The 26,710-nt window shown below is 41.0% G+C and overlaps 1 protein-coding gene across 1 annotated transcript in view; it reads left to right on the top strand.

The window, feature by feature from the left end:
* Nucleotides 1-1,178: 1,178 nt before the first annotated feature.
* TSPAN5 (tetraspanin 5) overlaps nucleotides 1,179-26,710 on the top strand; it is a 221,452-nt gene continuing 195,920 nt past the window's right edge. Inside the window, exon 1 of the mRNA XM_044680959.1 lies at nucleotides 1,179-1,259. Coding sequence (XP_044536894.1) covers nucleotides 1,179-1,259 — 81 coding nt within the window. The remainder of the gene's footprint in view (nucleotides 1,260-26,710) is intronic.

Here is a 26,710-nt window from a genome sequence, read left to right as displayed (position 1 = left end):
CGTGTGCATGCATGCACAATAACCATAGCATTAGGAAAGGTGACCCTTAGGGGAGTCTTGATGCCCACTGAGTCCTCCTCCTCCTCCTCCTTCTCTGTGTGGCCGTGGCTGGGCGGGCTCACTGATGCTGCTAATCTCCATCAGGCAGGCCTAAGGCCTCCTCGAACTCCCCCGCCCCCTCTGGGCTGTCTCAGCAGCCCCAACTGTGGGGAGATAGGGTCCGTTCCGCCCCGCCCTAGCCCCACCCCCCTCCTCCAAGGGGGCGGGGAGAAAGGCGGTGGTGGGAGGCCGCAAAGCTGAGAGGAGGAGGAGGAGGAGGAGGAGGAAGAGGACACGTTATTGTGTCAAAGGGGCTCGGGTGTTCTCCTTTCCCTGTGTGTGGTGGATGCGTGAGCGTTGGGGTGATCGGGCGCGCGCGGCTCTCCCCGAGTCCTCTTGGCTGCTTACCACAGAGGAAGAGCAAACGCAAGAGAACCTGGTCCCCACGCAGCATCTCTTCGCCTCCGGCAGGCAGCAGCTGGCCCGCGGTCCGGACTTCTGTGGGACTCTGTGCACTCCGCGGCTGAGAGGCAGCCTCGGCGGCTGCAGTAGCTGCAGCTGCAGAGCCGGAGGCAGGGGCAGGGGCAGGGGCTAGGACTCCGGCTCTACCTCGCCGGGGAGCCTGCGTTCCGAGCCCGCTCTATCTGTGCTCACTGCCGCCACCACTGCGGAGGCTCTTCTCGGCAGCCGGGGCCTCTGTGCAGGAGAGAGGCCGGCTAGGAGAGAAGGAGGCAGTCAACCCAGCGCCGCGTAGCGCCGCGCGGCGCTTCGAGTCCGCTCCTCGGTGCCCAGCTCAGCCTTCAAGGTTCTCTTGCTGCTGCTGCTGCTGCTGCTGCTGCTGCTGCTGCCGCCGCCTCTGCCTCTGCCTCTGCCTCTGCCTCTGCCTCTGCCTCTGCCTCTGCCTCTGCCTCTGCCTCTGCCTCTGCCTAGTCCTCTTTTTTCTCCTCTTCCTCCTCCTCCTCCTCCTGCGGCAGCTGCAACTGCTGCTGCTGCTGCTGAGCCGGAGGTGGTCGCCGCGACGGGGGCTGCATCCGACCCCCCTCCTGGAGCTGGGGCTGCGCTTCCTTACGGTCGTATCGGGGTGCTTCGGGGGCTCCAACCTCTGGCTGCCCAGGAAAGTGCCTTCATGATCCCAGAGGATGTCCGGGAAGCACTACAAGGGTCCTGAAGTCAGTTGTTGCATTAAATATTTTATCTTCGGCTTCAATGTGATTTTCTGGGTAAGTTGGTTCGATGTTGTTATAACCCCCGGTGGCGTGGTGTCAGTGGTTTATGCGCTATGGTTTCCTCCCAGGTTGCCCCAAGTGATTTTTTACTTTTCGGTCAACCACCGGGCTTTTGCCCGCTCTTCCCAGAAGCGAGAGAAATTGCCTTAAGTCCTTTTTGTTTTCTAATTGCCCCTGGTAAAAATTTTAATTCTTTGTAGCTGTTTTTGGGGGTGGGGTGGGGTGGGGGGGAGACAACTAAGAAAAACTGAGATTGAAAAGCAGCTCCCAGGCCTCAGATTGTCTCTGGAAGAGAAGAGTGAACTATTGTTGGGATAAAAATGAGATCAAGGGTTTGGCAGTGTGGGACAATGAGCAGCGACGTGGAATAGATTTGTTCCCATAGGATATTGATGTTGTGCATGGCGTGTGTAATATTCGGGCAGATTAACCATGCAAAACACCCTCCCCGAAGTCCACCTTTGTGAGAAGGATTTGATTGGGCATGAGGTTGCCACCGCTCTTACTGCTCAGTGTTCCAGGCACCGAGACTATCTGCCTTCTCCATCACAAGCTTTTGTGTTTGGATGATGCAGCTTGAATGGTATATGGTGTACAGTATTCAATATGCACATAAATAACACTTCTAGCACATTCTTTCCAAGTCTCGTTCCCAAAAGCATTTTGCATAATGGCCCGTCTGTGGGTGTGGATGATGGGGAAGATTTATTTTTGTATCTGTCATTGTCAGAACAATAACTAGTAGCCGTCAACATATATTTCAGTCTAGTCCCTCAAACAATTACTAGCCTCTCGTTTTTCTCTAAAGGGATGACTTTAGAGTGTTTTTTTTTGGGGGGGGGGGAGGAGGTGGAAGAAGAAATGCAAACTAGAATGTGTGCTAGATAGAGAAATAAAGCAAATGCTCCAATGCCACTCAGAAACTAGCCCTTTGTGTTTAGACCTCCCTTAAATAATGGGAATGATTTTTGTTTTGTTAAGATTTTCTTTTGAGCTCACAATTGCTTTTCAGCAATTAGACAAAGAGTTGGAGAGACACAGGTGTTTCAAAGACCTTGATTTCTAACACTGGCCCCCACCCCCCTACCTTTTTCACACTACCCATTCTTCCACTATGAAAAGTAAAAATGGTGATCGTTGGGGTTTTCAGCAAGTTACTGCTTTCAGCAAGTTTAAAAGTCCCCCAACAAGGAAGGGAAGATGATGTAGAATAATCAAATCAAAAGGTCAGTAGGAAGCCCAGAGTCCAAATGTGAGGCATTCATTCGGTATCTTTTTAAATTTTACACATTCACAGGAGCAAATATCAAACTCTGAGAATTGTTTTCAGAAGAATTCTTTTTTGCTGTTTCTTTTGCTGCATTTTCTTAAAAGGGTACTTTCTTTTTTTTAACTGTTTTCTTTTTTATACATGTGTCGCATTGAGAACACATGTTTTGCAGAATGAAACAGGATTGGAGAACTCTTTCCATACCATCTTGCCATCTGCCCTCAGGACTGATGAATACGATTAGGAGGATGGGTGAATAAATATAATAAACAGTCCAGTACTGCTTTGTGGGTGATTGATTGCACATAACTGGTGTTCCTGTCAAACAGTCTTCTATTTTACGTGACTGCAGCCAAGCTTCCAACTTCCACTAGGCTTAATTCTCCATGGGAGGAAACATGTTTCCCTCTGCCTTTCATTTCCTTCAGTTTTCTCTCTGAATTCTTCTGAAGTGGTCAGTAATGACTTTTTGGACATAGTTTTAATTGGTGGGGACTTGACCTTTAGTGTCTTAAGGACATATGAAGTCCCTAGGCTGACTTGATAGTCTTGTCTTGTTTGAACACAGGCTAGGTCAGCTACAAGGAAACAAGAAGGGTCTATTAGGCCTTTATGTTGGTCTTACAGAAAAGGATAAAAAGGATATTTTTATATATAAAAAATATAAAATATTGGGCTTGGAGTCTGTTTTCCAGGCAGAATTTGAGTAGTTTTGTTAGCTGGCCTAATCTAAAACCACTAGGAAACCTCATCAAAAAGTATGTGGTGAGTGGAGCTCAGTGGTATGGTTTGGGGGACACCATTAAAAAGATTTAGATTCCCTGTGTGCTCTAGAGTGAGTAATCAAGAATAGAGCCCGCCCTTATTTTTGGACTTTGAATGAAGGAACGCATCCCTACAGGATTCTTTAGGAAAATGGGAGCCCTCAACCTTAGACTGTGAAATTAAATTACCCATCTGGACTTCAGGCAAAATTTTTGTATAATATGGGTGTAAATTGCTTTGGGTTGCCTTTTCTATTTTTTCTATTCTTTTGCCTTTTGTATCCTTTTCTTCTTTCCCAACCCATATGCTGGCCTCTGACTCACTGAAAGCACCATTTTCCTCCCCTCCTCTCCAGCTGGGGTCCTGGCTCCAAAGTTCCCCATTCCCCAATCTGCTTTTCTTAAAATTCTAGTTTCTCAGTTACAGGCTCTCTTCTGGTAGCTGTAAATCTCTGGTTTATCTGATTAAAGTAATTCCTAGATTCAGGTATTCATGACTTTGGAGCTAGAGAAGATCTTAGGTGTGAATGATTCTTGGTCTTAACTGTACCTGAGGGTATTTGCATTTTAATAGAGTTAGATAATTGGTAGACCCAAAGAATCTTTGTAGGTGTAGTGTTAGGTGTGTTAGTAGGAGGAGAGGAGGATGAGCAGATATATCTTTTGAAGTGTGCCTCCCCTATTATCTGTTTACTCCTGATGCACCTACCTTAGTACCTCCCCCAAAAAGAAAAAAAAATGGGTCAGCAACTTGTCCCTTGAATTTTGAAAAGTTGAGCCTTTGTTTAAATGGACCTAGCTTCAAGCTTCACTTGATTTATACTGCTCTGCAATCTTGGTCAAGTCACTTAATCCTGGCACCAATCTAGGCAACTTTCTAAAAGTGTTTTTGTTTGTTTTTTTTTTTTTTAGTTACAAAAAATGCATTAACCAGCAATGAGATCTATGAATTTGGATGGGGAAAAAATTACAACTTTATTTTCACTAACCTTTTACTTTAGTTATTTGAGAACATCATTCTGGGAAGGGGCCCATAATCTCCATCAGACTGTAAAGGTGTCCATGACACAAGAACTTTTGAAGTGCAGGGAATCCTTTATTCAAGTTCAGGGAAGCCCAATGCCGATGTGATCACCAGCGATATACCCATTTCTATATGGTATATGTTTCTCATTGATTCTAAGCCAATAACTCTTCCTTCTGTGGATAAGAAAGAATAATGAATACAATAGACTGAGGAAACACAAGCATTTACTCTTGGGCTGTTAATACTAGAGTGAATTTGAAATAATAAGACTTGAGATATATGGTTTCTGACAGATGAAGAAAAATGTCATGTTACAGGTTAGTGAATTTCCAGCTGAGTCATCAACAAGCCATTTTGGGGTCTTGGGTTCCTTACTTTAAAATGATTAGAGATGAATACTTGTCTAAAGTCTCTTCTCTCTCAAAAACTTAGTATGCTTTGAGCCATGTTAAAGGTGAAAAGGGGGTTAGGGTTTGGTTTTTTATGACCATTTTACTGCCCCTAAAGTTGAAAAAGATAGGAAGTTACAAGATAGATGTAGCATAAGTCAGTCCCACTAGCTGTGCTGAATTTTTATGGACTGGTTATACTTGGGTGTCCAGAATCCACAGAATGAGCTGGACTGAGCCAGAAGTCATTAGAGTTGTAGGGTTAGAGTTAGAAGAGTCCTTTGAAACAATTTGGGGCAGCCCCTTCATTTTACAAATGAGGAAACCAAGCTGAGGGGAGGTATGAAGACTTCCCAAGTTTACTCTGATCACTAGTGCCACTTGGGAGTTGGACCAAGGGCTTCTGAATCCAAATCCAGTGCCCTCTCCACAAATCATACATTTATTTAGGAATTAGTCCAGAAGCAGTTATTAATCTTTTAAAAGGTGTCTAACCCCTGGTATACAAAGAAAGGCAAAAACATTGTCTCTCCTCAAGGAGCTCACATGTTAGCATCATTTTGGGGGTGAGCTGTGGAAGTGGTTGAGAATTTCTTTTGAAGATTCTTACTCCTGAGATGTGCATGGGCTCCACTTTGTATCTCTTTATAATGTATATATGCCCTTATCTTCTGCCTTAGAATCAATACCATGTGTTGGTTCCAAGGCAGAAGAGCAATAAAGACTAGGCAATTGGGTTTAAGTGGCTTGCCCAAGGTCACACTACTAGGAAGTGTCTGAGGTCAAATTGGAACCCAGGACCTCCCATCTCTAGGCCTGACTCTCAATGGACTGAGCCACCCAGCTGTCCCCCATATTTTTTTAAAACCCTTATCTTCTGTCTCAGAATCAATGCTAAGTGTCAGTTCTAAGACAGAAGAATGGTAAGGACTAAGCAATTGGGATCAAGTGACTTGTCCAGAGTCACATAGCTAGAAAGTGTCTAAGATCAGATTTGAACCCAGGACTTCCTGTCTCTATGCTTGTCTTTCTTTACACTGAGCTACCCAACTTGAGGGCTTGCCCAGGGGACCTCTTGCTGGAGCAGCACTATCAAAACAGCAGGCTACTGTTCCTGTGTCAGAGAGCATCTCATTTCTGTGGATACTCTCCTACAAATATCTGTTTATCATCATGTTAGATACTGTGGCTTCACTGGGATGACACTCCCACACCCTCCTAGGACTTGGGAGGGGGCATCCATCTTCCCTCTCCTGCCAGCTCCAAATTGGGGGAATGGATTCAGGCTTGTCCTCTGCCTAGTAGATTTTAATTGTCTTTCTTTGCAACATACATAAAATCCATTTTAGAAGTCTTATGTTCCCCAGAAGATGGACTTGTATTTTTCTTTTTTGCTTGCCTGTACAGAGGCTGCAGGGTTGTCGTGATTTAGAGAACAGCTTGTTTCATGGGCTGTGAAGAGTTGGAAGGGAACTACTAGGGATGAGGAAGAGAATAAGCATTTGTACTAAGTGCTTTATATATTATCTTCTCTGATCCAACAACCCTTGAAAGTTGATGCTATTTTTGACCCCATTTTACAGTTGAGAGAATTGAGGCAAACAGAGGTTAAATGATTTGCCCAGGGTCACACCACTGGTAAAGTATATGAAGTCATATCTGAACTCAGGTCTTCCTAACTCCAGGCCCAGCTCTCTACCTACTTAGCGGATTCTCCCTTGTCTCTCCCCCTCCCACCTTTTGTAAAATCCCAACAGGGATTAGGTTCAAAGAGTTTCAATGATATTTGCCGAGTCCAAAGAGCCAGGTTGTGGCAGAACCAGAACTAGAACCCAGTTCCTCTGAATTTGAATCTTGCCTCTAATGGTTGGATACTTTCACCTAAATTTATTCCTCAAGCTTATTTGCTGTGCTTGTAGAGTTGTATATCTTGGTGGTATCATCATATCCTCCTTCCTTTCTCACACCCCTCTCCACCCCGAAGCCCCCATATCTAATCTTCTGCTAAGTCCTGTCATTTTTACCTTCCAAACATCCTTCTGATAGCCCCTCTCTGTCCTCTGTCACTGCCATCACACTGGTGCAGTCCCTTATCATATCATGCATGTCATTTTTGGTTGCTTTCTCTATCTCAAAGATTTTGCCACTGTAGTCCATCTTCTATTCAGCTATCAAATTGTAGATCTGATCTTGGCAGCCCTTCCTAATCAATAAACCCCAGTGACACCCCATGATCTTCAGGATCAATATAAAATCCTGACGGGTTTTTTAAACCCTTCATCGTCCATCCTCCTTCTACCATCATCCTTATATCATAGTTCTTTCATGTATTCTCTTTTTAAAAAAAAAACAACAAACCCTTACCTTCTATCTAAGACTCAATTCTAAGTATTGTTTCCAAGGCAGAAGAGTGGTAAGGGCTAGGCAATTTAGGTTAAGGGACTTGCCCAGGGTCACACAGTTGGGGAGTGTCTGTCTAAGAATCAATACTAAGTATTGTTTCCAAGGCAGAAGAGTGGTAAGGGCTAGGCAATTTAGGTTAAGGGACTTGCCCAGGGTCACATAGTTGGGGAGTGTCTGAGGCCAGATTTGAACCTAGGACCTCCTTTCTTCAGGCCTGGCTCTCTATCCACTGAGCCATCCAGCTGTCCCCTTTCATGTACTCTTCAATCCAGTGCCATTGGCCTCCTTGCTGTTCCTCATACACATCCTCTTGACCATGTATTTTCCCTTTCTGTCCCTCATGTCTGGGACTCTCCACCTTCATCTCTGCCTCTTCACTTCCTTTAAATCTTTTACTAAAATCTCGCATTTTGCAAAAAGCCTTTCCCCATTTGTCTTAAAGCTAGTGTCCTTTCTTTGAGATTGTCTCCATTTTATTATCCTGCCTATATCTTGTTCAGACATAATCATTTGGGTGTTGTCTCCCCCTTTTATGCTGAGAGCTCCTTGAGGGCAGGAACTATCTTTTGCCCTTCATGTTTTGGCCAGAGTGTAGCTAGCACAATGCTGGACACATAGTAGGTGTTTGCTTAATCAAAGCTTGTTGACTTGTCTAGAGGGCAGTGTTTATCTTTCTATTTTGTTTTGTGGTGCTTAAATTCAGAAAACAGGGAGAATTAGGGAATCTTGGGTACATCCGATAGAGATATGAATCTTGTGATTCACAATAAATTGCAAGATGTGTTAGAATGATGATACATCAGCATTTTACATGTCATAATTTTTGCCTTAATTTGCTAGGCATCTGTTAGCTTCAGTGGCAACCATATGGGAGTCTAAACTGCCTTTTGAATTTTTACAGGGAGATAGTAGGAGGGAAGCTAAATATGGTTATGTAAGTGTCATATGGGAAAAGTGTAAGGAAAGGGATATGGATTTCTCCATGGGGAAAGTAATTAAATCCCGTCCTGCTTATCCTAGTTGCATCCTGGGTGGGTCACTGAGAAGGCACTGCCATGTTTTCCCTTGAGGATGCCTGTAGGAGTTTGAATGAGCAGAAGAGGAAATTGATGAAAACAAATAATGCAACACCCACAATAAATTATCAAGGTGAGCTCATTTAGATGGACTATCCCATTTTTTAAGGTTTTTATTTTTCATTTTTCCAGTTACACATAGAAATTATTTTTGACATTTGGTTTTTGATGTTTTTAAATTCAAATTTTCTTCCTCCTTACACTTCCCCATGATAAATAGTCTGATATAGTTATACCCCTACTTTCATGTAATACCTATTTCCATAGAAGACACATATCACACATGTGATAGAAATCTCACGAAAGATATACAGTGGAAGAAGGCATGATTTGATCTGCACTCAGATTCTAATTGTTCCTTCTTTGGCTATGGATAGCTTTTTCTTTTTTTAGATGATTTTTTTATTTTTTAATTTTTATTTAGAACATTTTTTTCCATGGCTACATGATGTAATCTCCCCATCCCTGCTCTCTCCTCCCCCCTCCCAAAGCCGACAAGCAGTTCCACTGGGTTATACATGTATCATTGTTCAAAACATATTTCTATGTGTAATGATATTTTGCAAAGCAATATGGAAAGTAAGATGATGGACAGTTACCTGATTAGAACATGGAATGGACTGAGCCTGGCAGGGGCTGGCTTGTGCCAAATCAGTTGATGCTCAAGTATAAAAGGGAGGATTTGAATTGAGACAGGATCTCAATCTGAGATATTTGGGGTAGTGGGAGTTTTGTGGTGGTGGTGAGGGTAGGCCTTAGGTCAACTTGAATTACCTGCAAACTCCACTGACCAATCTCACAGTCCCAGATCCTGTGATACTTTTATACTGAGTAACCTGTACCTGATTCATACTCCAAGAAGAAACAACATCCTTCAGCAAATAACCTAATTTGGGTGAACCAGTCTGGCACTGCCAGGCTGGCAACTGGCAATTATTAATTAACAACTGATAATCCTGATTACCTTTGATTCAAGTACCATCTTTGTCAGCATTAGCTTAGATCAAGGACTTCCTGTTTCCCTCCTTCCCAGTTATATACCCTGCTCCCCTCCTAAGCCTGAAGCACATGAAATCTTTGAACTTACCTAGATTGGTGTCAACTTTATCTTGAGGCTTAGTGATTGTAACCCTGGGACATTTGAGGGAAAGGAGAATAGTAGCATTCATAGCAAGATATAATCCACAGTCAAACTCTAGCATTATCCTAGTGGGCCAGATTAGTCAGTTAGAAGTATCTGTATAATTCCATTCACAGATTCTTCATTTGGCTCGCTATTCTGGGACACTGTTATTCTGAAGCTGAGTTTAGCAGATTCAATACAACTATCTTGTGGGCCTTTTGTGTTCACTATCACAACTTAAATGTTACACTTAGGTATCACCCACACACACACTCAGCTTCAGCTCCTCATATCACCAGGACCTTTATAACATATGTTATTCGTATTTGCAGTAAAGTGATTCTTTAACATCAAAACTTTAATCACATCCCTATCGAACTGCGTGATCAAGCATATATTTTTCTAATGTGGATAGCATTTTCATCATTAGTCCCTTGTGATCTTGGAGGCTTGCTTTGCTGATAATAGTTTAGTCCTTTACAGTTGATCATTGTAGAATATTTCTGTTACTGTATATATATTGTTCTGGTTCTGCTTACTTCACTTTGCGTCAGTTCATATAAGTATTGCCAGGTTTTTCTGAACTCATCCTGTTTGTTATTCCCTATGGTGCAGTAGTATTACATTACAACCATATACCACAAGTTGTTTGTCCATTCTCCAAGTGAAGTCCTCAGTTTCTAATTCTATACCACTACAAAAGGAGCTTCTAAAAATATTGGTACAGGTATGGACCATCCCATCTTAATATTTAGTCCCTGGCAAAAAGTGAAAGCAAACTTCATTAACTAAGGATATTTGTAATTAGGGGGTCTTTCATCTGAAGATTTCAACGTAATTTAAAAAACACATGATCATTCCTATCTGTCAGAACAAGAAATCTAAGCAGAGCTATGTGGACTAACTCTTTACTTGAAACAAAAGAGCATCAAGCATTCTAGCTAGGAATTTTTAAAACCCTTACCTTCTGTTTTAGAATGGATACCAAGTTTCAGTTCCAAGACAGAAGAGCAGAAATGGCTAGGCAATGGGGGTAAAATGACTTGCCCAGGGTCACATAGATAGGAAGTATCTGTGATCAGATTTGACCTTGGACCTCCTGTCTCTATATCTGTCTCTCTATCTATTAAGTCACTTAGCTGCCTTCTCTAGCTAGGAATTTAAAGTCTTGCACTAGGATCCTTGAGTTGTTCTATTGGAGTGGTTTGTTTTCAAGAACCAAAATTTAGGATGCTGAAAACTTGAAACCAAGTGAACAATTTACATTTGATAGTATACCAAAGGGGATCTTGGTTTTGTGGACATATTTTATTTAAGTTAATGCTTTCCAGCAGCATGACAAAAGGGGAAAAAATCCACTACATTTTTGGGAAGAAGGACAGAAGAGAAGAGCCTATAATAATGTCACTGGGCCTGGCCTGGGTATGTAAGATGCTGTTACAACTCTTCTGAAACATATAGTCTTATACAATTGCTTGGAGGCACTGAGAGTGGGGCACCCATTCAGTGTATGCTGGAAATGAGACTTGAACACCTTCCTAATTACAAAGTTGGGCTTATCCATTGTGCTTCCTTGCCTTTTGAACAATAGAATGGAATAATAAGCAATCGTGTATGATGATCTTTTAAAAATCTCTAAGTGTAAATGTATTTTTGACACATTCTTTGAATGAGTCGCATGTATTTTACATGTTACTACCATGGCAAATGTCCTTAGCTGCATTGTCCTGCCTCTGACATTTGAATCCTGGAATTGGCAGTGACTTAAGAGATTGAATGTAGGAACCTCAAGAAACTGCAGTCGCCCGAGATTTATTCTCTTATTTTTTTGTCCCTTATTCCATTCAGACATGTCTGTGTCTGAAGACTTGGGATCAGCTAGATGGCACAGTGGATAGAGTGCAATGCCTATGATCAGGAAGACCTGAGTCCAAATCCAATCTCAAACACCTAATGACTGTTTGTTCCTGGGCAATTCACTTAACCCTGTTTGCCTTAGTTTCCTTGCCTGGAAAATGAGCTAGAGAAGAAGATGGCAAACCACTTCAAATTCTTTACCAAGAAAACCCCAAATGGGGTCAAGAAGAGTAGGACATGACTGAAAAACAACAATAAATATTGTCCTTCTATCCACAATATCTAAGCATTCCTATTTTTCCAAGTGGTTCCTTTTAACAATGCTTTTACTGTCATCCATGCTGTTGAATTGCTTTGAATGGCTCATTGCATAAGGAAAGTTTTCAAGAAAATGGAATCTTAACCTGGAAAAGAGAAGGCTCTAGGGATAGAAGAACCTTCTCATGTAGCCACAATGATATACTTGGCTCTGAGAGGGGAAAACTTCGTGTGGGGTGGATGGAGTTACATCTTTTCCCCCCACTATATTAGTTACTCCTTAATGAATCTTCCCCATCCTGTGCTTGACCTTCTTCTTCCTACATTTAATTTTATTAAAAAACAAATAAGCAGGGGGCAGCTGGGTAGCTCAGTGGATTGAGAGTCACGCCTAGAGACAGGAGGTCCTAGGTTCAAATCCGGCCTCAGACACTTCCCAGTTGTGTGACCCTGGGCAAGTCACTTGACCCCCATTGCCCACCCTTACCACTCTTCCACCAAGGAGCCAATACACAGAAGTTAAGGGTTTAAAAAAAATAACCAAACAACAACATTTACATTCTATCTTCAAGTCAATATTGTGCATTAGTTATAAGGCAGAAGAATGGTAAAGGCTTGGCAATGGGGGTTAAATGACCTGCCCAGAGTCATACAGCTAGGACATATCTGAGACTGGATTTGAACTCAGGACCTCCTGTCTCCAGTTCTGGCTCTCTCTCTACTGAGTCAACCAGCTGCCCTTTCATTTTGTTTTAGCCTTATCTAAGCCTCGGATAGCTTTTCTGAATCTCAACTCCATTTATGAATTTCTCCAAATGTTGGAACCAGAAAGTGCCATTCCTGAAATAGTAATAAAAACCACATTTTCTACACCACCTTGAGTTAAATCCTTTACAAGTGTTATCTCATTTGATTTAAGATGAATTCTATAGGACTTGCATCTACCTGGACAGTTGCAGAATATTGTGTGGAGTTGGAGGAAGTGTCTGTCTCAATGTCCTTTTATTTCTCAGCAACTTCAGGACACAGGAAGAATGTTCTTGTTGCTTGTGAACTTTTATTCAAGGGAGGGAGAGAATCCCAGGGATCTGGAAAAGGAGAAAGCAGATAGAGCCCCACAGGGCTAGGGCTTCCCAAATAATCAGAATCCTATCTAGGTAGTGGTTACTTTGTTCCAGGCACTGTGTGAAGCACTTTACAATTATTCTCTCACTTGATCCTCACAACAACCCTGACAGGTAGGTGCTATCGCTTTTGCCATTCTAGGCTCTATCCACTGGGCAACCCAGCTGCCTCAAACTGGTATAAAAACCTGGCCTGTTTTTTTTTCCCCTTTTAGTGAATTTCTTAACTAGTCTAAAAAAGGTGCCAGTTTATTTGTGTCTAAGAGGACTAAAAATAAAATGAGAATGTCATTGGTATAGGGAGGCACCAACTCAGAAATTAATATGCTAAGAAATAAATATCTTTTGGGTGGAAGCTGGTGAATTCTTCCAGGCTGGGAAGGAAGACAGGCCTTTTGCATTCCTTTCCTCTGATGAGGCTGGCTTTCCTGCCTAGCCTGAACTCCCCATGTACTTGTTCTGCATACTTTTAATTTAGCAGCCCAGATTTTAACATGTACCAAAAGGCTCTCCTCTCCTCTCTGTCCTCAGTCAAGTTGATGACCATTTATGTAGGGTTCTGTTGAGTGAGGGAGAGTTTCCCCACCTCATAGGTTCTCTTTTTGCCTCTGACTCTGGTGGGGGGATGCTTTCTACTCCTGAATCTCTATGGCTATTTTGTCAAATAGATTACCCATAATCGGTGCCTAATAAGTGCTTCTTGAAACAAACTGGATTCTATAATAATTCTATAATTGGAAAATTTCTGGATGAGTTTGCCACAGTAGATGAAAGAAGTTTGCCTTTTTAATGTGAATATAGTACTCTTGTATGGATTGGTTATGTCTAGGGAAAAAAATACAAAATCCTTATGCTATTATACTAAAGAGGCAGGTAGGTGGTGCAGTGAATAGAGTTCTGGCCCTGGAAGCAGGAAGACTCAAATTCAAATCTTACCCCAGACAGTTGATAGCTGTGTGATTCTGGGCAAGTCACTTAACTTCTGCCTCAGTACCCTGGAGAGGGAAATGACAAACCACTCCCATATCTTTGCCAAAAAACTCTGAATAGTATGGTCTACCAGGTCAGGAAGAGTCGGATGTGACTGAACAACAAATTCTACTGAATGGGTTAGACATGATTTAGCTCAGTCTCCTCATCACACAGATGAAGGAACAGAGGCCAAGAGGGGTGAAGCGACTTATCCAGAGAACTTTGGCAATTACACCAACCCAGTTCACACAAGTGACTCCAAAGCCAATGTTTTTCCCATTATCCCACCTACCTTCCCACTGTTATCTAGCAGGCCATGTTATCTTTCATTCTGGGACTCTTTAATGATTCTGGAAATATAATAATTTCCATCAAGTTGAAATTACAATTATTAGTTTTTTAAATAAGTAAATAAATAATAATAGAGCTAGCATTTATATTGTACTTTAAGATTTACAAAACACTTTATAGATATCTTATCTGATCCTCTCAAAAATTCCAGGAGGTAGGGACCATCATTATTCCCATTTTATATGAGGAAACTAAGGCAGAAAAAGGTTAAGTGACTGTCCCAGGATGACACAGCTGCATAGGGAAAATTTGAACTGTGCCACCTAGCTGCTTGTAACTCAGTAAAACCATAAAATGCTTGTGGAGAGATTTCATTCTGTATCACCATTATTACTACTACTGAAAAAGCAATTCAAGACACTGCTGCCATTGTCAGCATTACACCACCATCATTTGTACACAAAGGATAACAGTCCTGAAAATAAATATGAGGAATACCAATGTGATCTTGCTTTAAGCTCTCTAGCAAGATCGAAAAACAGGAGGGTAGCTGGCAAACATTTGGTTCCTAGCCTATCAAAGACATTATAGAATTCTATAGCACTTCTAATGACTATTTATTGTTTTGAGAAGCAATTGAAGGCATAGCCTTTTTTATTTTTTGCTGAAAATCCTTTCTTCATTATGCTTGGCACTGAGGCTAGAATTTCTAAAAATCTGGAGGGAACAGCTGGTGCTCTAATAAATATTCAGGCCAGCCATTTTAATGCTTTGTACTTAATTAACTAGTCCCAGTAAAAGAGAAATACTTGCCTTCAGCATTTCTCTAAGTGTAATATTTTGCTTCCAACTTAAATTTCCCCAAACAGCTTTAAAACTTCGTCCTGCCAAGTCAGTAGTTCTAATCAAAGGAGAAATCTTGAATGCTATAGAAGAGCTCTCTGGCACTAAATACTCTGATATTGATAGAGGTTTTTATGTACATTTATGCAAATAAAGGCTCAGGCCCTGTAATTTGTCATAATCCAGAACTTCATTAACTTCTCATAGAGAGCAGCAGAAATTTAAGTTGATTCATACGTAGAATACTTGTCATTTTCATTTCTTCCTCACCTTTCCATCTCTGGATTTCAATGTTTTCTTTGCATATATATATATATATACACATGCATATATATATATATATATATATATATATATATATATATATATATATTAACATCAAGGCGTAAACTTTTTCTTGTCAACTACAGTCTGCCTATGAAAGTGCATCCAAAAGGGGCAGAGATTTAATGGTGGAAAGGGCCTTAAAGGCCAACTCCAACATCTTCCACATGAGGAAACTGAATCACAGAAAGATCATATGGTCCCTGTCATGTGTTGGGTTCTCTTTCCCAATGAACATAAGCTCTTTGAGGTTAGAGTTTTTCTTCTTTTGGCATGTATTTGTATTGCCAGTGCTTAGCATAGTGCCTTGCATATAAGTCCTTAATAAATGCTATAACACCTCCCCCTACCCCCCCACACTTCTCTCCCTTTCTCTCTTTTCTTTCTTCCTCCCTCTCTCCTTTCTCATCTTCTCCCTCTCCTCTCTCTTTCTCTCTCTCCTTCTCTTCTCTCTTCCCTCTCTCTTCTTCCCCTTCCCCCACTCTCTCCCTTTCTCTCATTCTCTCCTTCCCTATCTCCCTCCTCCCTCTCCCTTCTCTCCTTCCCTCCCCTCTGCCTCCTCCTTGAGCCAGCATATTTCCCATTATACTTTGCTGCTCATACTGTTCTTGCTTTTATGACTGGCACAGCCACAGTGCTTGCTATCATGATTACCAGAATGTAGATTCTCATCTACTGTTATTTGCTAATTATACTGCAATTGTTTTCTTTTCCCTGATCAAACTTAATCCAATTCTTCTGCCACACTGGAGCATCAGATTACCAAGGACTGAGAAGCAGGGGCTTCTGGTTTCATCCTCTATGGCTGTCTGGATGTTGCCAACACTTCAGCGATCTGTAATCTCTGGGGTATAGATATTCTTTCCGCAAACACATATCATGACCTTTCTAGGACTTAGTTGAGGTGGAGCTCGGGGTTTTAGCTTGAACTACTTACTTGTTTAAGTGCTCAAATCTTTTCCTTAATAATGGCATATTGACTGACATGCCTGGGCATTCAGTTTGCCGCCTTTTCTGTCTCCATCCTCCTTTTCTCATTTATGTAAATACAACAATTTCCTTCTGAAATTAGAGGTAGATATGTGAAGGTTGGAAGGACCATTTGGGGTTAATGTAGCTAACTGTTATTGTCCTTTGTACTCAAAGAGGACCAAAATGGCATCATCACTCTGTTGGGGTCAGTGGACAGTGTGTCCAACTATGACTAATCAGAACAATCATGGGTAGAGTTTTGAAGGTCAGGGGATCACTTTGGGTAAATGTAGCTAGTACCAGTGCTTGAATTGAGACAAAATCAGCCAAATTTTGATGTAATCTTCTAATTGGTTTCTCTGCCTCAATTCTCTGCTTTCCCTAGTTCATTCTTTACCCAGGGCCAAAGTGATAATCCTCAAGCTGGGAGCTGGTCTTGTTACTTCTTTGCTGAACAAACTGCAGTGGTTTCACAATGCATCTTAAAATAAACTATAGACCCTTCCGATTGGCCCTTCATAATTTGGCTCTCACCTCCCTTTCTAGAATTTAACATTACTTCCCTTCATGCACCCTTAAATAGTATATATCCAAATGGGCTTTTCAATCTTCTCCCCCACACTCTTATCTCCCATCTCTATTTCTTTGTACAGGCTCTCCCCAGTTTGGGAATGCATCCCTTGAGAAAAGAATGAAAAAGAGAAAAAAACCAAATAGCCCAATTCAGAGCCGACCCACACATTGAAAAAGGCTTGACTTCATCTACAGTGCTCCCCACCCATAATGTCTTGCCCTTGCAGAGAAGGGAGGAAGGGAGGTACTGCCTCATACTTGTTCTCTGGCATCAAATTCAGTTATAATCTCATACCCTTTCATTTATTTTCATGTTCTTTCTATTTGCATTGTTGTAGTATTGCACACAGTGTGCTCTGAACTACTTCTACTATTATTATTAGCCTTTATGTTTATGAATTTTCTGTTTTTGCTTACTTTTCAGTAAGTTCATATTAGTTTTCCAATGCTCCTCTATATTCATTATATTAATCTTTAGAAAAAAAACCTTGCCTTCTTACCTATCAGTTCTAAGACAGAAAAGTATCAAGGGCTAGGCAATCAGAATAAAGTGACTTGTCCAGGGTCACACAGCTAGGAAGGATCTGAGACCATCTATTAATCCAGGTCCTCCCAACTCCAGATCTGGCACTGTATTCATTGTGCTACCTAGCTGTCATTATATTAATCTTAATGTGTTATTTTTCTTGTGCTAGGCAGTTAGATGATGCAGTAGATAGGGCATCAGACCTAGAATGAGGAATATCTGAGTTCAGATATGACTTCAGGCACTTCATAGATATGTGAGCCTGGGCAAGTCACTTAATCCTGTTTGTCTCAGTTTCTTCATCTGTAAAGAGGAAGGAAATGGCAAACAACTTGAGTATCTTTGCCAAGAAAACTCAAAATAGGGTCATCAAAGTTGGACACAACTGAAAATTATGGAATGATGAATTCACGTGCCAAGACTTGTTTATTCATTCTCCATTGGTAGCCACCTACTTCGTTTTTAGTTTTTTTCCCACCATAAGAAAATGCCTTTATGGAGCTTTTGTTATTGTCATTAATCTTCTTGGAATATATCCCTAGCTTTGAAATCTCAGGGTCAGACTTGTAAGGACACTTTAGTTATTCAGATACTTTGGGAATAATTCCATATTGATTTCCAGAATGATTGGATTCAATCAGAGCTCCATCTTTAATGTGTCTACCTTCCTCAACTCCTTCAACATTGACTATTTCCATCTTATATCATCTTTACCATTTTTTCTGGTTGTAATGGAAAATTTCAGATCTCTTTTGATCTGAATTTTTCTTATTGGCACATTCAGAAATATTTGTTCATACTCTTTGAACAAATGATCAATTCTCTATTGACAAATGTTCTCAGTTTCCTACTGGGGAATGGCCTTTGGTCTTATACATCATGTTTCTATTAGTTGCTTATATTTCTTGGCTATCAGACCCTTACTAATTGAGACAAAGGTTTTTCCCACTAACTGACCTCCCTTCCCCTCCTAGTTGCATTGATTTTGTTCATTCAAAAGCTTTTCAATTTTTTTGTAATTAAAATGAACTATTTTGCATATATCTTGTTTCCCTGGATAAGGTCCTTGTGGACAGGCATGTACAGCTTCATTTCTGTCTTTGGAACCCTAGCATCTAGTCTAGTGCTTTGCACTTAAGAAATGATTGTTGATTAAGCAGAGGAAAAAAGGGAAGTAGGATGGTTCCTTTATAGTTTATTTAATCAGTGTAACTGAAAACAGGTAATAATATTTTTATTGTTGTTGAGTCATTTTTCAATTATTGTGACCTCATTTGGAATTTTCTTGGCAGAGATAATGGGGTGGTTTGCCATTTCCTTCTCTGGCTCATTTTACAGATGAGGAAACTGAGGCAAACAGAGTTAAGTGACTTGCTCAGGGTCATACAACTAGTAAGTATCTAAGGCCAGGTCTAAACTTAGAAAAATGAATCTTCTTGACTCCAGACCAGTTACTCTATCTCTTGCTCTATCTAGTTGGGATGTGTTTAGACCCACCTAAGAGGTAAAATAAGATAGAGAATATACCAGCTCTCTGCAAACTGTAGCAGAAGTATTTTTTAGTCTCATGGGGAACCATGGGTTATGTCTCTCTCCCTCTCCCAGTCTTGGCAGTCCAGCAGCAATTATGGATTAATATGCAGAGATTTTTGTGCATAAGTCTAAAAGACTTAATGATAGGGCATTAATCTTCCTAGAGCAGGAGCAATGCCTTCTTCATGTTCTGTATTGGGAGTGTCTAGCACAACCTGAGAACCTTTGAAAGCTGGCTCTCTTAGTTTCACACAGGTGATCAATTTAACAATGGATGTCAGGGCCTTGCAGGACCAGGGCTAGGCAAAATCGCCAAGTTGTTGAAACTTGCACTGGGGACTGTCTAGCAGCTGAGCCCTGATTCCTACATAGGTCCTTTTAATTCATTTGATTGGGGCACCAGCATCTTCTATTGGAATGGGTCATGGGGATCTTGTCCTTTAGCCTCAGAGCTTTCACCTTTGATAATTTCTAAACATTTCCTGAGGCATAGAATCTTTTGGACTGGCTGGCCCTGGATCCTGGATGGCTTTCTGGGTTTAGAGTTCTGCTGATGGCTAAATTACCTTTTCTTCCTTCCTTCCTTCCTTCCTTCCTTCCTTCCTTCCTTCCTTCCTTCCTTCCTTCCTTCCTTCCTTCTGCTCCTGTCACTATATATGTGTGTGTGTGTGTGTGTATGTGTGTGTGTGTGTGTGTGTGTATAAATAAATAAAATAACCTAGAGGCAGATTAAGATTAGGTGGTGTCTAAGATTGCTACTCAGCTTTAAAGTTCCCTTTGACCAGTCTGCTCCCCGATCTTTACCAGGCTCAGAGATTCATGCCATCATTATAGCTCTGGGGTTTTGTCACCCTCAAACTCAAGAATGGATGTCTCTACCATCCTCCTACTCTCCTCTTCCAACACTAGCTCTCACATGTATAAAGCATAGTAAGCAGATTTTTTTAAATGGACCTTTCTCAATGTTTCAGATAGGATTTATTGTTTCAATAGCAAGGCTCATTCTCGATTAGGAAATTTCATAATTAATGTATGATGTCCATGTTATTAGGGTAATGTCTTAGCTAATTAAGTAGGTATTTCTCTCTTCTCTCAGGAATACAGGGAGGGGACAGAAAGAGAACCAACTATTCCAGACCATTAAAACTTGTCCTTTCACCTAAAAAATGTAACAAAGACCTTTCTTTGATACTCTTCCACTCCCTGGCACCCCTCTTTCACCATCTCCCACAGTGCCTGGTGATTGTTCAAAGGGCTCTGCTCTACTTTCATAACCCTTTCCAGAAAGTATCTAATGCTTCAAAATAGTTTTTCTTCAAATGTAGAAATTAGATAGGAAACTATACTGGCAGTTCAGTACTAGGTACAAATTCTAGAACTATCTCTTGCGTAAGTTAGTTTTCCTTCCTGGGCCTTAGTTCCTTCATCTGTTAGAATGAAGGTGCTAGATTAGATTATCTAAATTCTCTGATGGTACAGTATTTAGAGCATCAGATCAAATCTAACCTCAGGCACTTAACTAGCTGTGTGACCCTGGACAACTTACTTAACACCATTTGCCTCAGTTTCCTCATCTGTAAAAAGAGCTAAAAAGGAAATGGTAAACCACTCCAGGATCTTTGCCAAGAAAACCCAAAACAGGTTCATGAAGAGTCAGGCACAGGGGGCAGCTGGGTAGCTCAGTGGATTGAGAGCCAGGCCTAGAGACAGGAGGTCCTAGGTTCAAATCCGGCCTCAGACACTTCCCAGCTGTGTGACCCTGGGCAAGTCACTTGACCCCCATTGCCTACCCTTACCACTCTTCCACCTATAAGTCAATACACAGAAGTTAAGGGTTTAAAATTAAAAAATAAAAATAAAAAAAAAAGAGTCAGGCACAACTGAAATGACTGAACCACAAAAGTTTTCTTCTGAAGTGAAATCCTATGATAACTTCCTTATTTCCTTTCCTTATAATCAGTTCTCTCTATCTAATTCTAGATTATCTGGAGGAAAGCACCCGGGCATCCAATCCACAATCTAATACTTCTAGGTATAAATGACATAGGTGAGCCCTCCTATGCAGTTTAAAGAATGTTTTATTGCTTTTTTTTTTACATTATAGCTACTTCCCAATAATCTTTTGCCCCAAACAAACCCTTCTTTGTAATAAAAACAAAACAGGTAAGCAGAACAGATCCATTCTATATAATGGTCCCCATCCATTATAAACCATCTCTTTTAAGGGAGGAAGGAAATAGGTTTCATCATCAATCCCCATGAATCTGGATCAGCCATTAAAGTAATATGACTTCTCATGTTTTTTAGTATTCTTTGTTCAGTCATTTCTGACTCCTCATGGCCCGGTTTAGAGTTTTCTTAGCAAAGATGCTGGATACTTGCCACTTCCTTTTCTAGCTTATTTGACAGATGAGGAAATTGAGGCAGAGTTAAGTGATGTGTCCATTATCACACAGCTAGTATCTGAGGCTAGATTTGAACCCAGATCCTCCTGACTCCAGACCATCCAGTACTCTATCCACTGCATTTCCTAATTGCTCACTAGTGTTCTTTGCCTTTATGTTATTGTGGTCATTTTTCATAACATTCTCTTAATTCTGCTTTGTATCAGTATGAAATGGAGTTTGCCATTTTAGAAGAGAAACTTATTAGCCTAAACCAGTGATTCCCAAAGTGGGCGCCACCGCCGCGGTGATGGCCATAGGTACATTTGGGTGCAGTGAATAACTGTAAGGGGGCGGTGATAGTATGTGACAGGGGGTGCTAAGTAATATTTTTTCTGGAAAGTGGGCGGTAGGCCAAAAAAGTTTAGCAACCACTGGCCTAAACCTATGAATGATAGAATCAAGGAGCTTATAGTGGCAGTGGGAGATGCCTAAGTGCCATTTGTCTCCTTCCCCCCCCCCCCCAAATGCCAACCCCAGTCCAGAAGAAGACTACTAAATTGCCACTTACTCTTAGTACCTGTGCCATTGAATAAACTATGTCACCAGAAACAGGGAGAATATTGAAGAAAATAGCACTAATTCCTACTTCTAGAGTACCTGACACAAGTATAAGGGAAATCTTATTTCTATAATATGTGGATAGATAACTTGTTTATTCAGTACTTTGAGATCCTCAATTAGAGATAAGAGTCACAACTAGGAAGTCTTGGGCAAATTCATTCAAGGGGATCAGACTATAGAGGACAATGTGCCTTGGGCTCTCATCCCCAAAGAGGAGCCATGGAACCTTGGAAGTTCTGTTGAGGTCATTCCGGTTGAGGACCATCAGGCTAAAGTCAATTGTAGTATCTCACGAGTAGGACTTGAGTTAAAGATCTTACTGTTTAAACATCTATTTCTATATCACTAGGTTCTTCTTTTCAACTAATTGTTATTCTTGGGGGCAACATATAGAAGAAATACTCTGTACACAGTGCCTTGTGAATGAGCTATCAATTTCAGAGAACCAGGGTAAAAATCAATACATCTCCTCTAGGCATTTGAAAATCCCTGTACTTTCAAAGAAGGATTCATACTATCAAATAATGTTGTTCTTTAAAATGAGGAGCTCTGGTGGATGCAATTTCTAGCATGACCTTGATTCAGTTAGACAAACACAGATTGAGCCCCTGCTTTTTTGTTTACTTATATCTGCTGTTTTCCAAATGTCTTAGCTACAGAATGGTTCTTGACAACTTACATGAAAAGAGTTAAATTTCTAGGTTTTAAAGAAATCTCATAACTTGAAGCTTAGAGAGGATTTGCACATTCTTTTCATCATTCCTATTTAATTGGACCTTTTTTTGAGAGGAGAATGTGAAGAAAGGGAAAAGGTAAGTGAATAAAGTAAGTAAATAATGTGTCTGGTTATTTCCTTGTCATCTCCCTTTGTTCTACAAAATTGGCTAATTATATTGAAAGTAATCTTTTTTTGAATGTTGGTTAAGTTACCCATAAGAGAGAAGGAATCAAAGGAGTCAGGAGGACCTGAGTTCAAATGTAAAGACATGTTTGACAAAACTGGGATTTTATGTAGGTTCTTTTGTAGAGAATTCCCAACAAACTATTAGGAGTTAAAGAGAAGGCGGCCACTGAATGGAAGTTGAAAAACACTTTTTGGAAAGAATTCTATTTTTTACATCAGAAAGTTAACTAATATGATGTTGGAGCTGGAAGGGAACAAAGCAATCTAGTCCAAAACCCTAATTTTACAGATGGGAAAACTGAGACCTAGAGACATTAAGTAATTTTTCCAAGGCTACCTAATCACTTAGGGCTAAAACTGGGACAAGACTCTTTTTTGCACTCCCGGGCATCCTTGGAACTATTTCAAGGTACATGTGAGCATTGTTTGGGGAAAATATGCCTATGGACATAGAATTCTATAATATTCATGTATTCTGTTTACATGTTTAACAATTGCAATAGGTAAGCTTGGGTAGAGAGAAGAGACAAGATAATTAATGCTCCTCTCCTTTGCTTGCAGAGGTAAGGAACTAAGGATGTGGAACATTTCATATGCTGTCAAACTCCGGAGATGTGTTGGTTGGTTTTTCTGAATGGCTTTGTTTTAAGGGATGGCTTGCTGAGACAAGATGGGGGCAGGGACAAGAGCTATATTCAGAAATAAATGAAGGTGATGTACAAACATTCTATTTTCAATTTTAAAATTTTAGAAAATGGTATACTGTTGTATACCATTTTGAAATTAATTGTGCTGGTATAGCATTGTCAACTGGTATTTTTTTATGGATTTGAGAGTATAATGTTTCCAAAAGAACATGTCCATCCTCTAATGTATAAAATTAAGTTATGGTTTCTACTTAGAATAAAAATAAAGCAGTTTTTTCCTTATCCACGACAGTTTCTTGCCTTTTTTTCTTAAGCTGTGAAAACTTCTCTGAGATGATCTACATAGGGTACTAATTAAATGGAATTTGTTAGTATATTAGTAATGAACTATGGAGAAAATGGGGGGGTAAGTCAGCACTGTGGTCTTTGAAGCTTTGAAATTGCTCAAGCTTCAGGGTAGGCTGCACCATTGAGCAGTTTTGTGCTAAGAAGTCTCCATGGACTTGGAAGTAATCTTGGTGGTCACCTAGATTTTGAATCCAAGAAGACCCAGAAAGGTTCAGTGTCAGGCAATACAGAAGCAGCATTAGAAAGAGCAGGAAACTGGAGTCCGAACTAGGCTTCTACTTTGTTGCTGGGATCTCCTGTTGAAATGATGCTTCTTCAGGCATCTTTTAGGAATGAATCCTTTTAGGATGAATGAAATGAAGCATTTTTTAAAAGCATTTACTATATGCTGAGTGCTGTGCTAAGTACTGAATATACAAATCAGAGACAGTTTATATCATTATTTCTTTCTTGCCATTGAACTTCATCTTCTATTCCTCTATCCTTTACCAAACCCAAAGCCATCTCTCTCTCTCTCTCTCTCTCTCTCTCTCTCTCTCTCTCTCTCTCTGTCTCTCTGTCTCTGTCTCTCTGTCTCTCAACCCTTGCCTTCCATTTTATAACTAATAGTTAAGTATAGGTTCCAAGGCAAAAGAATATTAAGGGCTGCACAATTGAAGTTTAGTAGGTTGCCCAGGAGCACACAGCCAGGAAATATCCAAGGCCAAATTTGCACCCAGGACCAACCATCTCTAGGCATGCTCTCAATCTACTGAACTACATAACTGCCCCCTTTTCTCTTTAATCACCATTTATGATGCACCCTCTGAATTTAAAGCCTTTTATGAATATGATTATTCTTTCAGTGAATTTTCTGACCCTCTTATCCCTTATCTCTTATCCCTTTTCCCTATTGCTTATAGAATGTATGGCTATGCCAAATTATCTTTTTGCATTGACTTCCCTTTTGTTTGGTTCAGATAATCACAAATAATCAACCAAAAAGTATTTATTAAGTGCCCACTATGTGCTTGGCACTGAAGATGCAAGTACAAAGAAAGCAACAGTGCCTGCTTACAATGAACTTATGTTCTAATAAGAGAGACTGGCACATATAAAAATATGCAGCACAAATAGAAAAATGAATAAATATAAATATATACTAGTAGTTAAACAATGTATCTCAGGAGGGAAGACATTAGCAGTTGAGAGGGTAAGATAGTGCTTGAGTTGCATCTCCAAGGACCAGAGGGATACTATGGTGGAGGAAAGAGAGGGTTCATTCCAGGCTGATGGGATGGCCAGGACAGAGATGTGCAGTCAGGAGGTGAAGTAGGTGGGGAAGAAAAAAACAGACATCATGATGGCTGGATCTCAGGGGAGAAGGAGAAGTAATGTCCAACTAGCCAGAAAGAGAGTTTGGGGCCACCTTGTGTAGAGTCTAAAAAATTAAAAAACAAAAAAGAGTATATTTGGTCCTAGAGATAATAGGGAGTCACTACTGTTGACTTGAGTATGGGAATTCCATAGAGCAGTGCTAAAGGACTTTGGAGTCCCTTATGGTAGATTGGAGTGGGGAAAGACTTGATGAAGAGAGCCCAATTAGAAGGCTGTTGCAGTAATCTAAGTGAGTGGTGATAAGAGCCTAATTTCATCATATGAGTGGAGAGAAGGGTTTAGATGAAGGGGCCAACAAGATTTGGCAAATGATTAGATATAGGTGGTAAAGGGAGAGTGAGGACTCTTAAGATCAGGAAGCTGGGAAACCATAGGGATGGAAGTGCCTAGAATAGAAATAGGAAAGTTTGGAAGAGAGGAGGATTTGGGAGGAAAGATGCCTTTAGTTTTGGACATGCTGAGTTTAAGATGTGTCAGAGACATCCAGTTTGAAATGTCTAACAGGCAATTAGTGTGGCTGCAGTAGAGTCCAGGGAGAAACGCTATAGTCTCTTAGCCCATAGTATTTCCTTGTTGTATTGAGTGTTTTCTGTTTATTCATATCTCTAGTCTCCATTCCTGACTGGGGACTTAGTATCAGTATTTAGCTTTGCCTTCTCCATATTTGGATGGGTTGGCCAGACTCCATGTTGCCCCACTGAGATTTCTAGGACTCTAGCTGTTGACTTTTACCTTCCCTGGGACATCTACGTTCAGAGTATTGGCAAGCTTCATTACTCCAGGTGTGAGATCTGCAGTCTCCTGCCAGTTGGGGTGCTCAAAGTCTTTGGTGCTCCAGTGGCATCCCTATCAGGGCCCAGAGGTGCAAGTTTCAGGCCTTTTTACCTGGCTTCACTGCATTCTAGCACCTGAAGCTTCTGGCTTGTTTTTAAGTTCAGTCTTGGGCTTTTTTCATCATAATTTCATCTTTACTAGGGTATACATGAGAAGGAGGGCTCCTCTGGGATCTTTAACTGCCATTTTGACCACAAATCCCATATTCAGACTCTTGAATGTGTTACTGAGTGTGAGGTGGAGGTGAGGCATTGCTAGTTCATGGATTTTTACTGTGGTTTTAAGGGTGGATGGTCCAGCCAGTCATACTGAATGAAATTAAGCAATCGCAAAGCTCTTGGGGCATGTGGGGAAGATTACTTGTTCTCCCTGGGAGAAGGGAGTCTGGCTAACTCTCTGGCTTGCTAGACCCTCCACTTTGGACAGCTTTGGCAGGCTCTCCTTTGTTCTGGCTGAAAGATGGAGCCATGCTGTTGGAAAAATTCTTCTAGGGTCCCACAGTCCCCTGGGGACAGGATTCAAATTCAAATTGAACAAATGTTTCTGCTTGGGTGCAGAATGCAATGCAGCCTTGGAGAAGACTCCAGGTTTGGATAAGATGAGCGGGGGGGGGGGGGGGGAGTTATACAACAACCTTATATGTAGCCAAATAGGAGTTGTGTTGTTTGTGTTTGTTTGTTTGTTTGTTTGTTTGTTTTAAGTTGCTGAGCTCCCAGTAGATCCATCCTTTGGAGTGGACAAGGGAGAGCAAGGAATTGGAGGCATGCCCCAGACTTGTCAGCAGCTTTCTTTGTTCAGTATCACAGTCTTGAGCTTTTCAGGACAGCATGCTAGTTATGGTCTGTCTTATCCCTCTTAAGGCCTTGGACCTGTTCAGCTTCTTTGAGGCTTCCAAAGACTGACTTCTCATAGTTTCCATTCTCTTCTTGAACATGAATGTCCTCTCTTCTGTTTTTGCTCACTCTGTTGGTATATACTTTGGGGAGAGCATGGACATTACTA

Source organism: Gracilinanus agilis, chromosome 6 (genome assembly GCF_016433145.1).
Source record: "Gracilinanus agilis isolate LMUSP501 chromosome 6, AgileGrace, whole genome shotgun sequence".
Classification (NCBI taxonomy): Eukaryota; Metazoa; Chordata; class Mammalia; order Didelphimorphia; family Didelphidae; genus Gracilinanus; species Gracilinanus agilis.
Note: the sequence above shows the minus strand (reverse complement) of the source record. Positions and strands in the feature narration are given on the sequence as shown.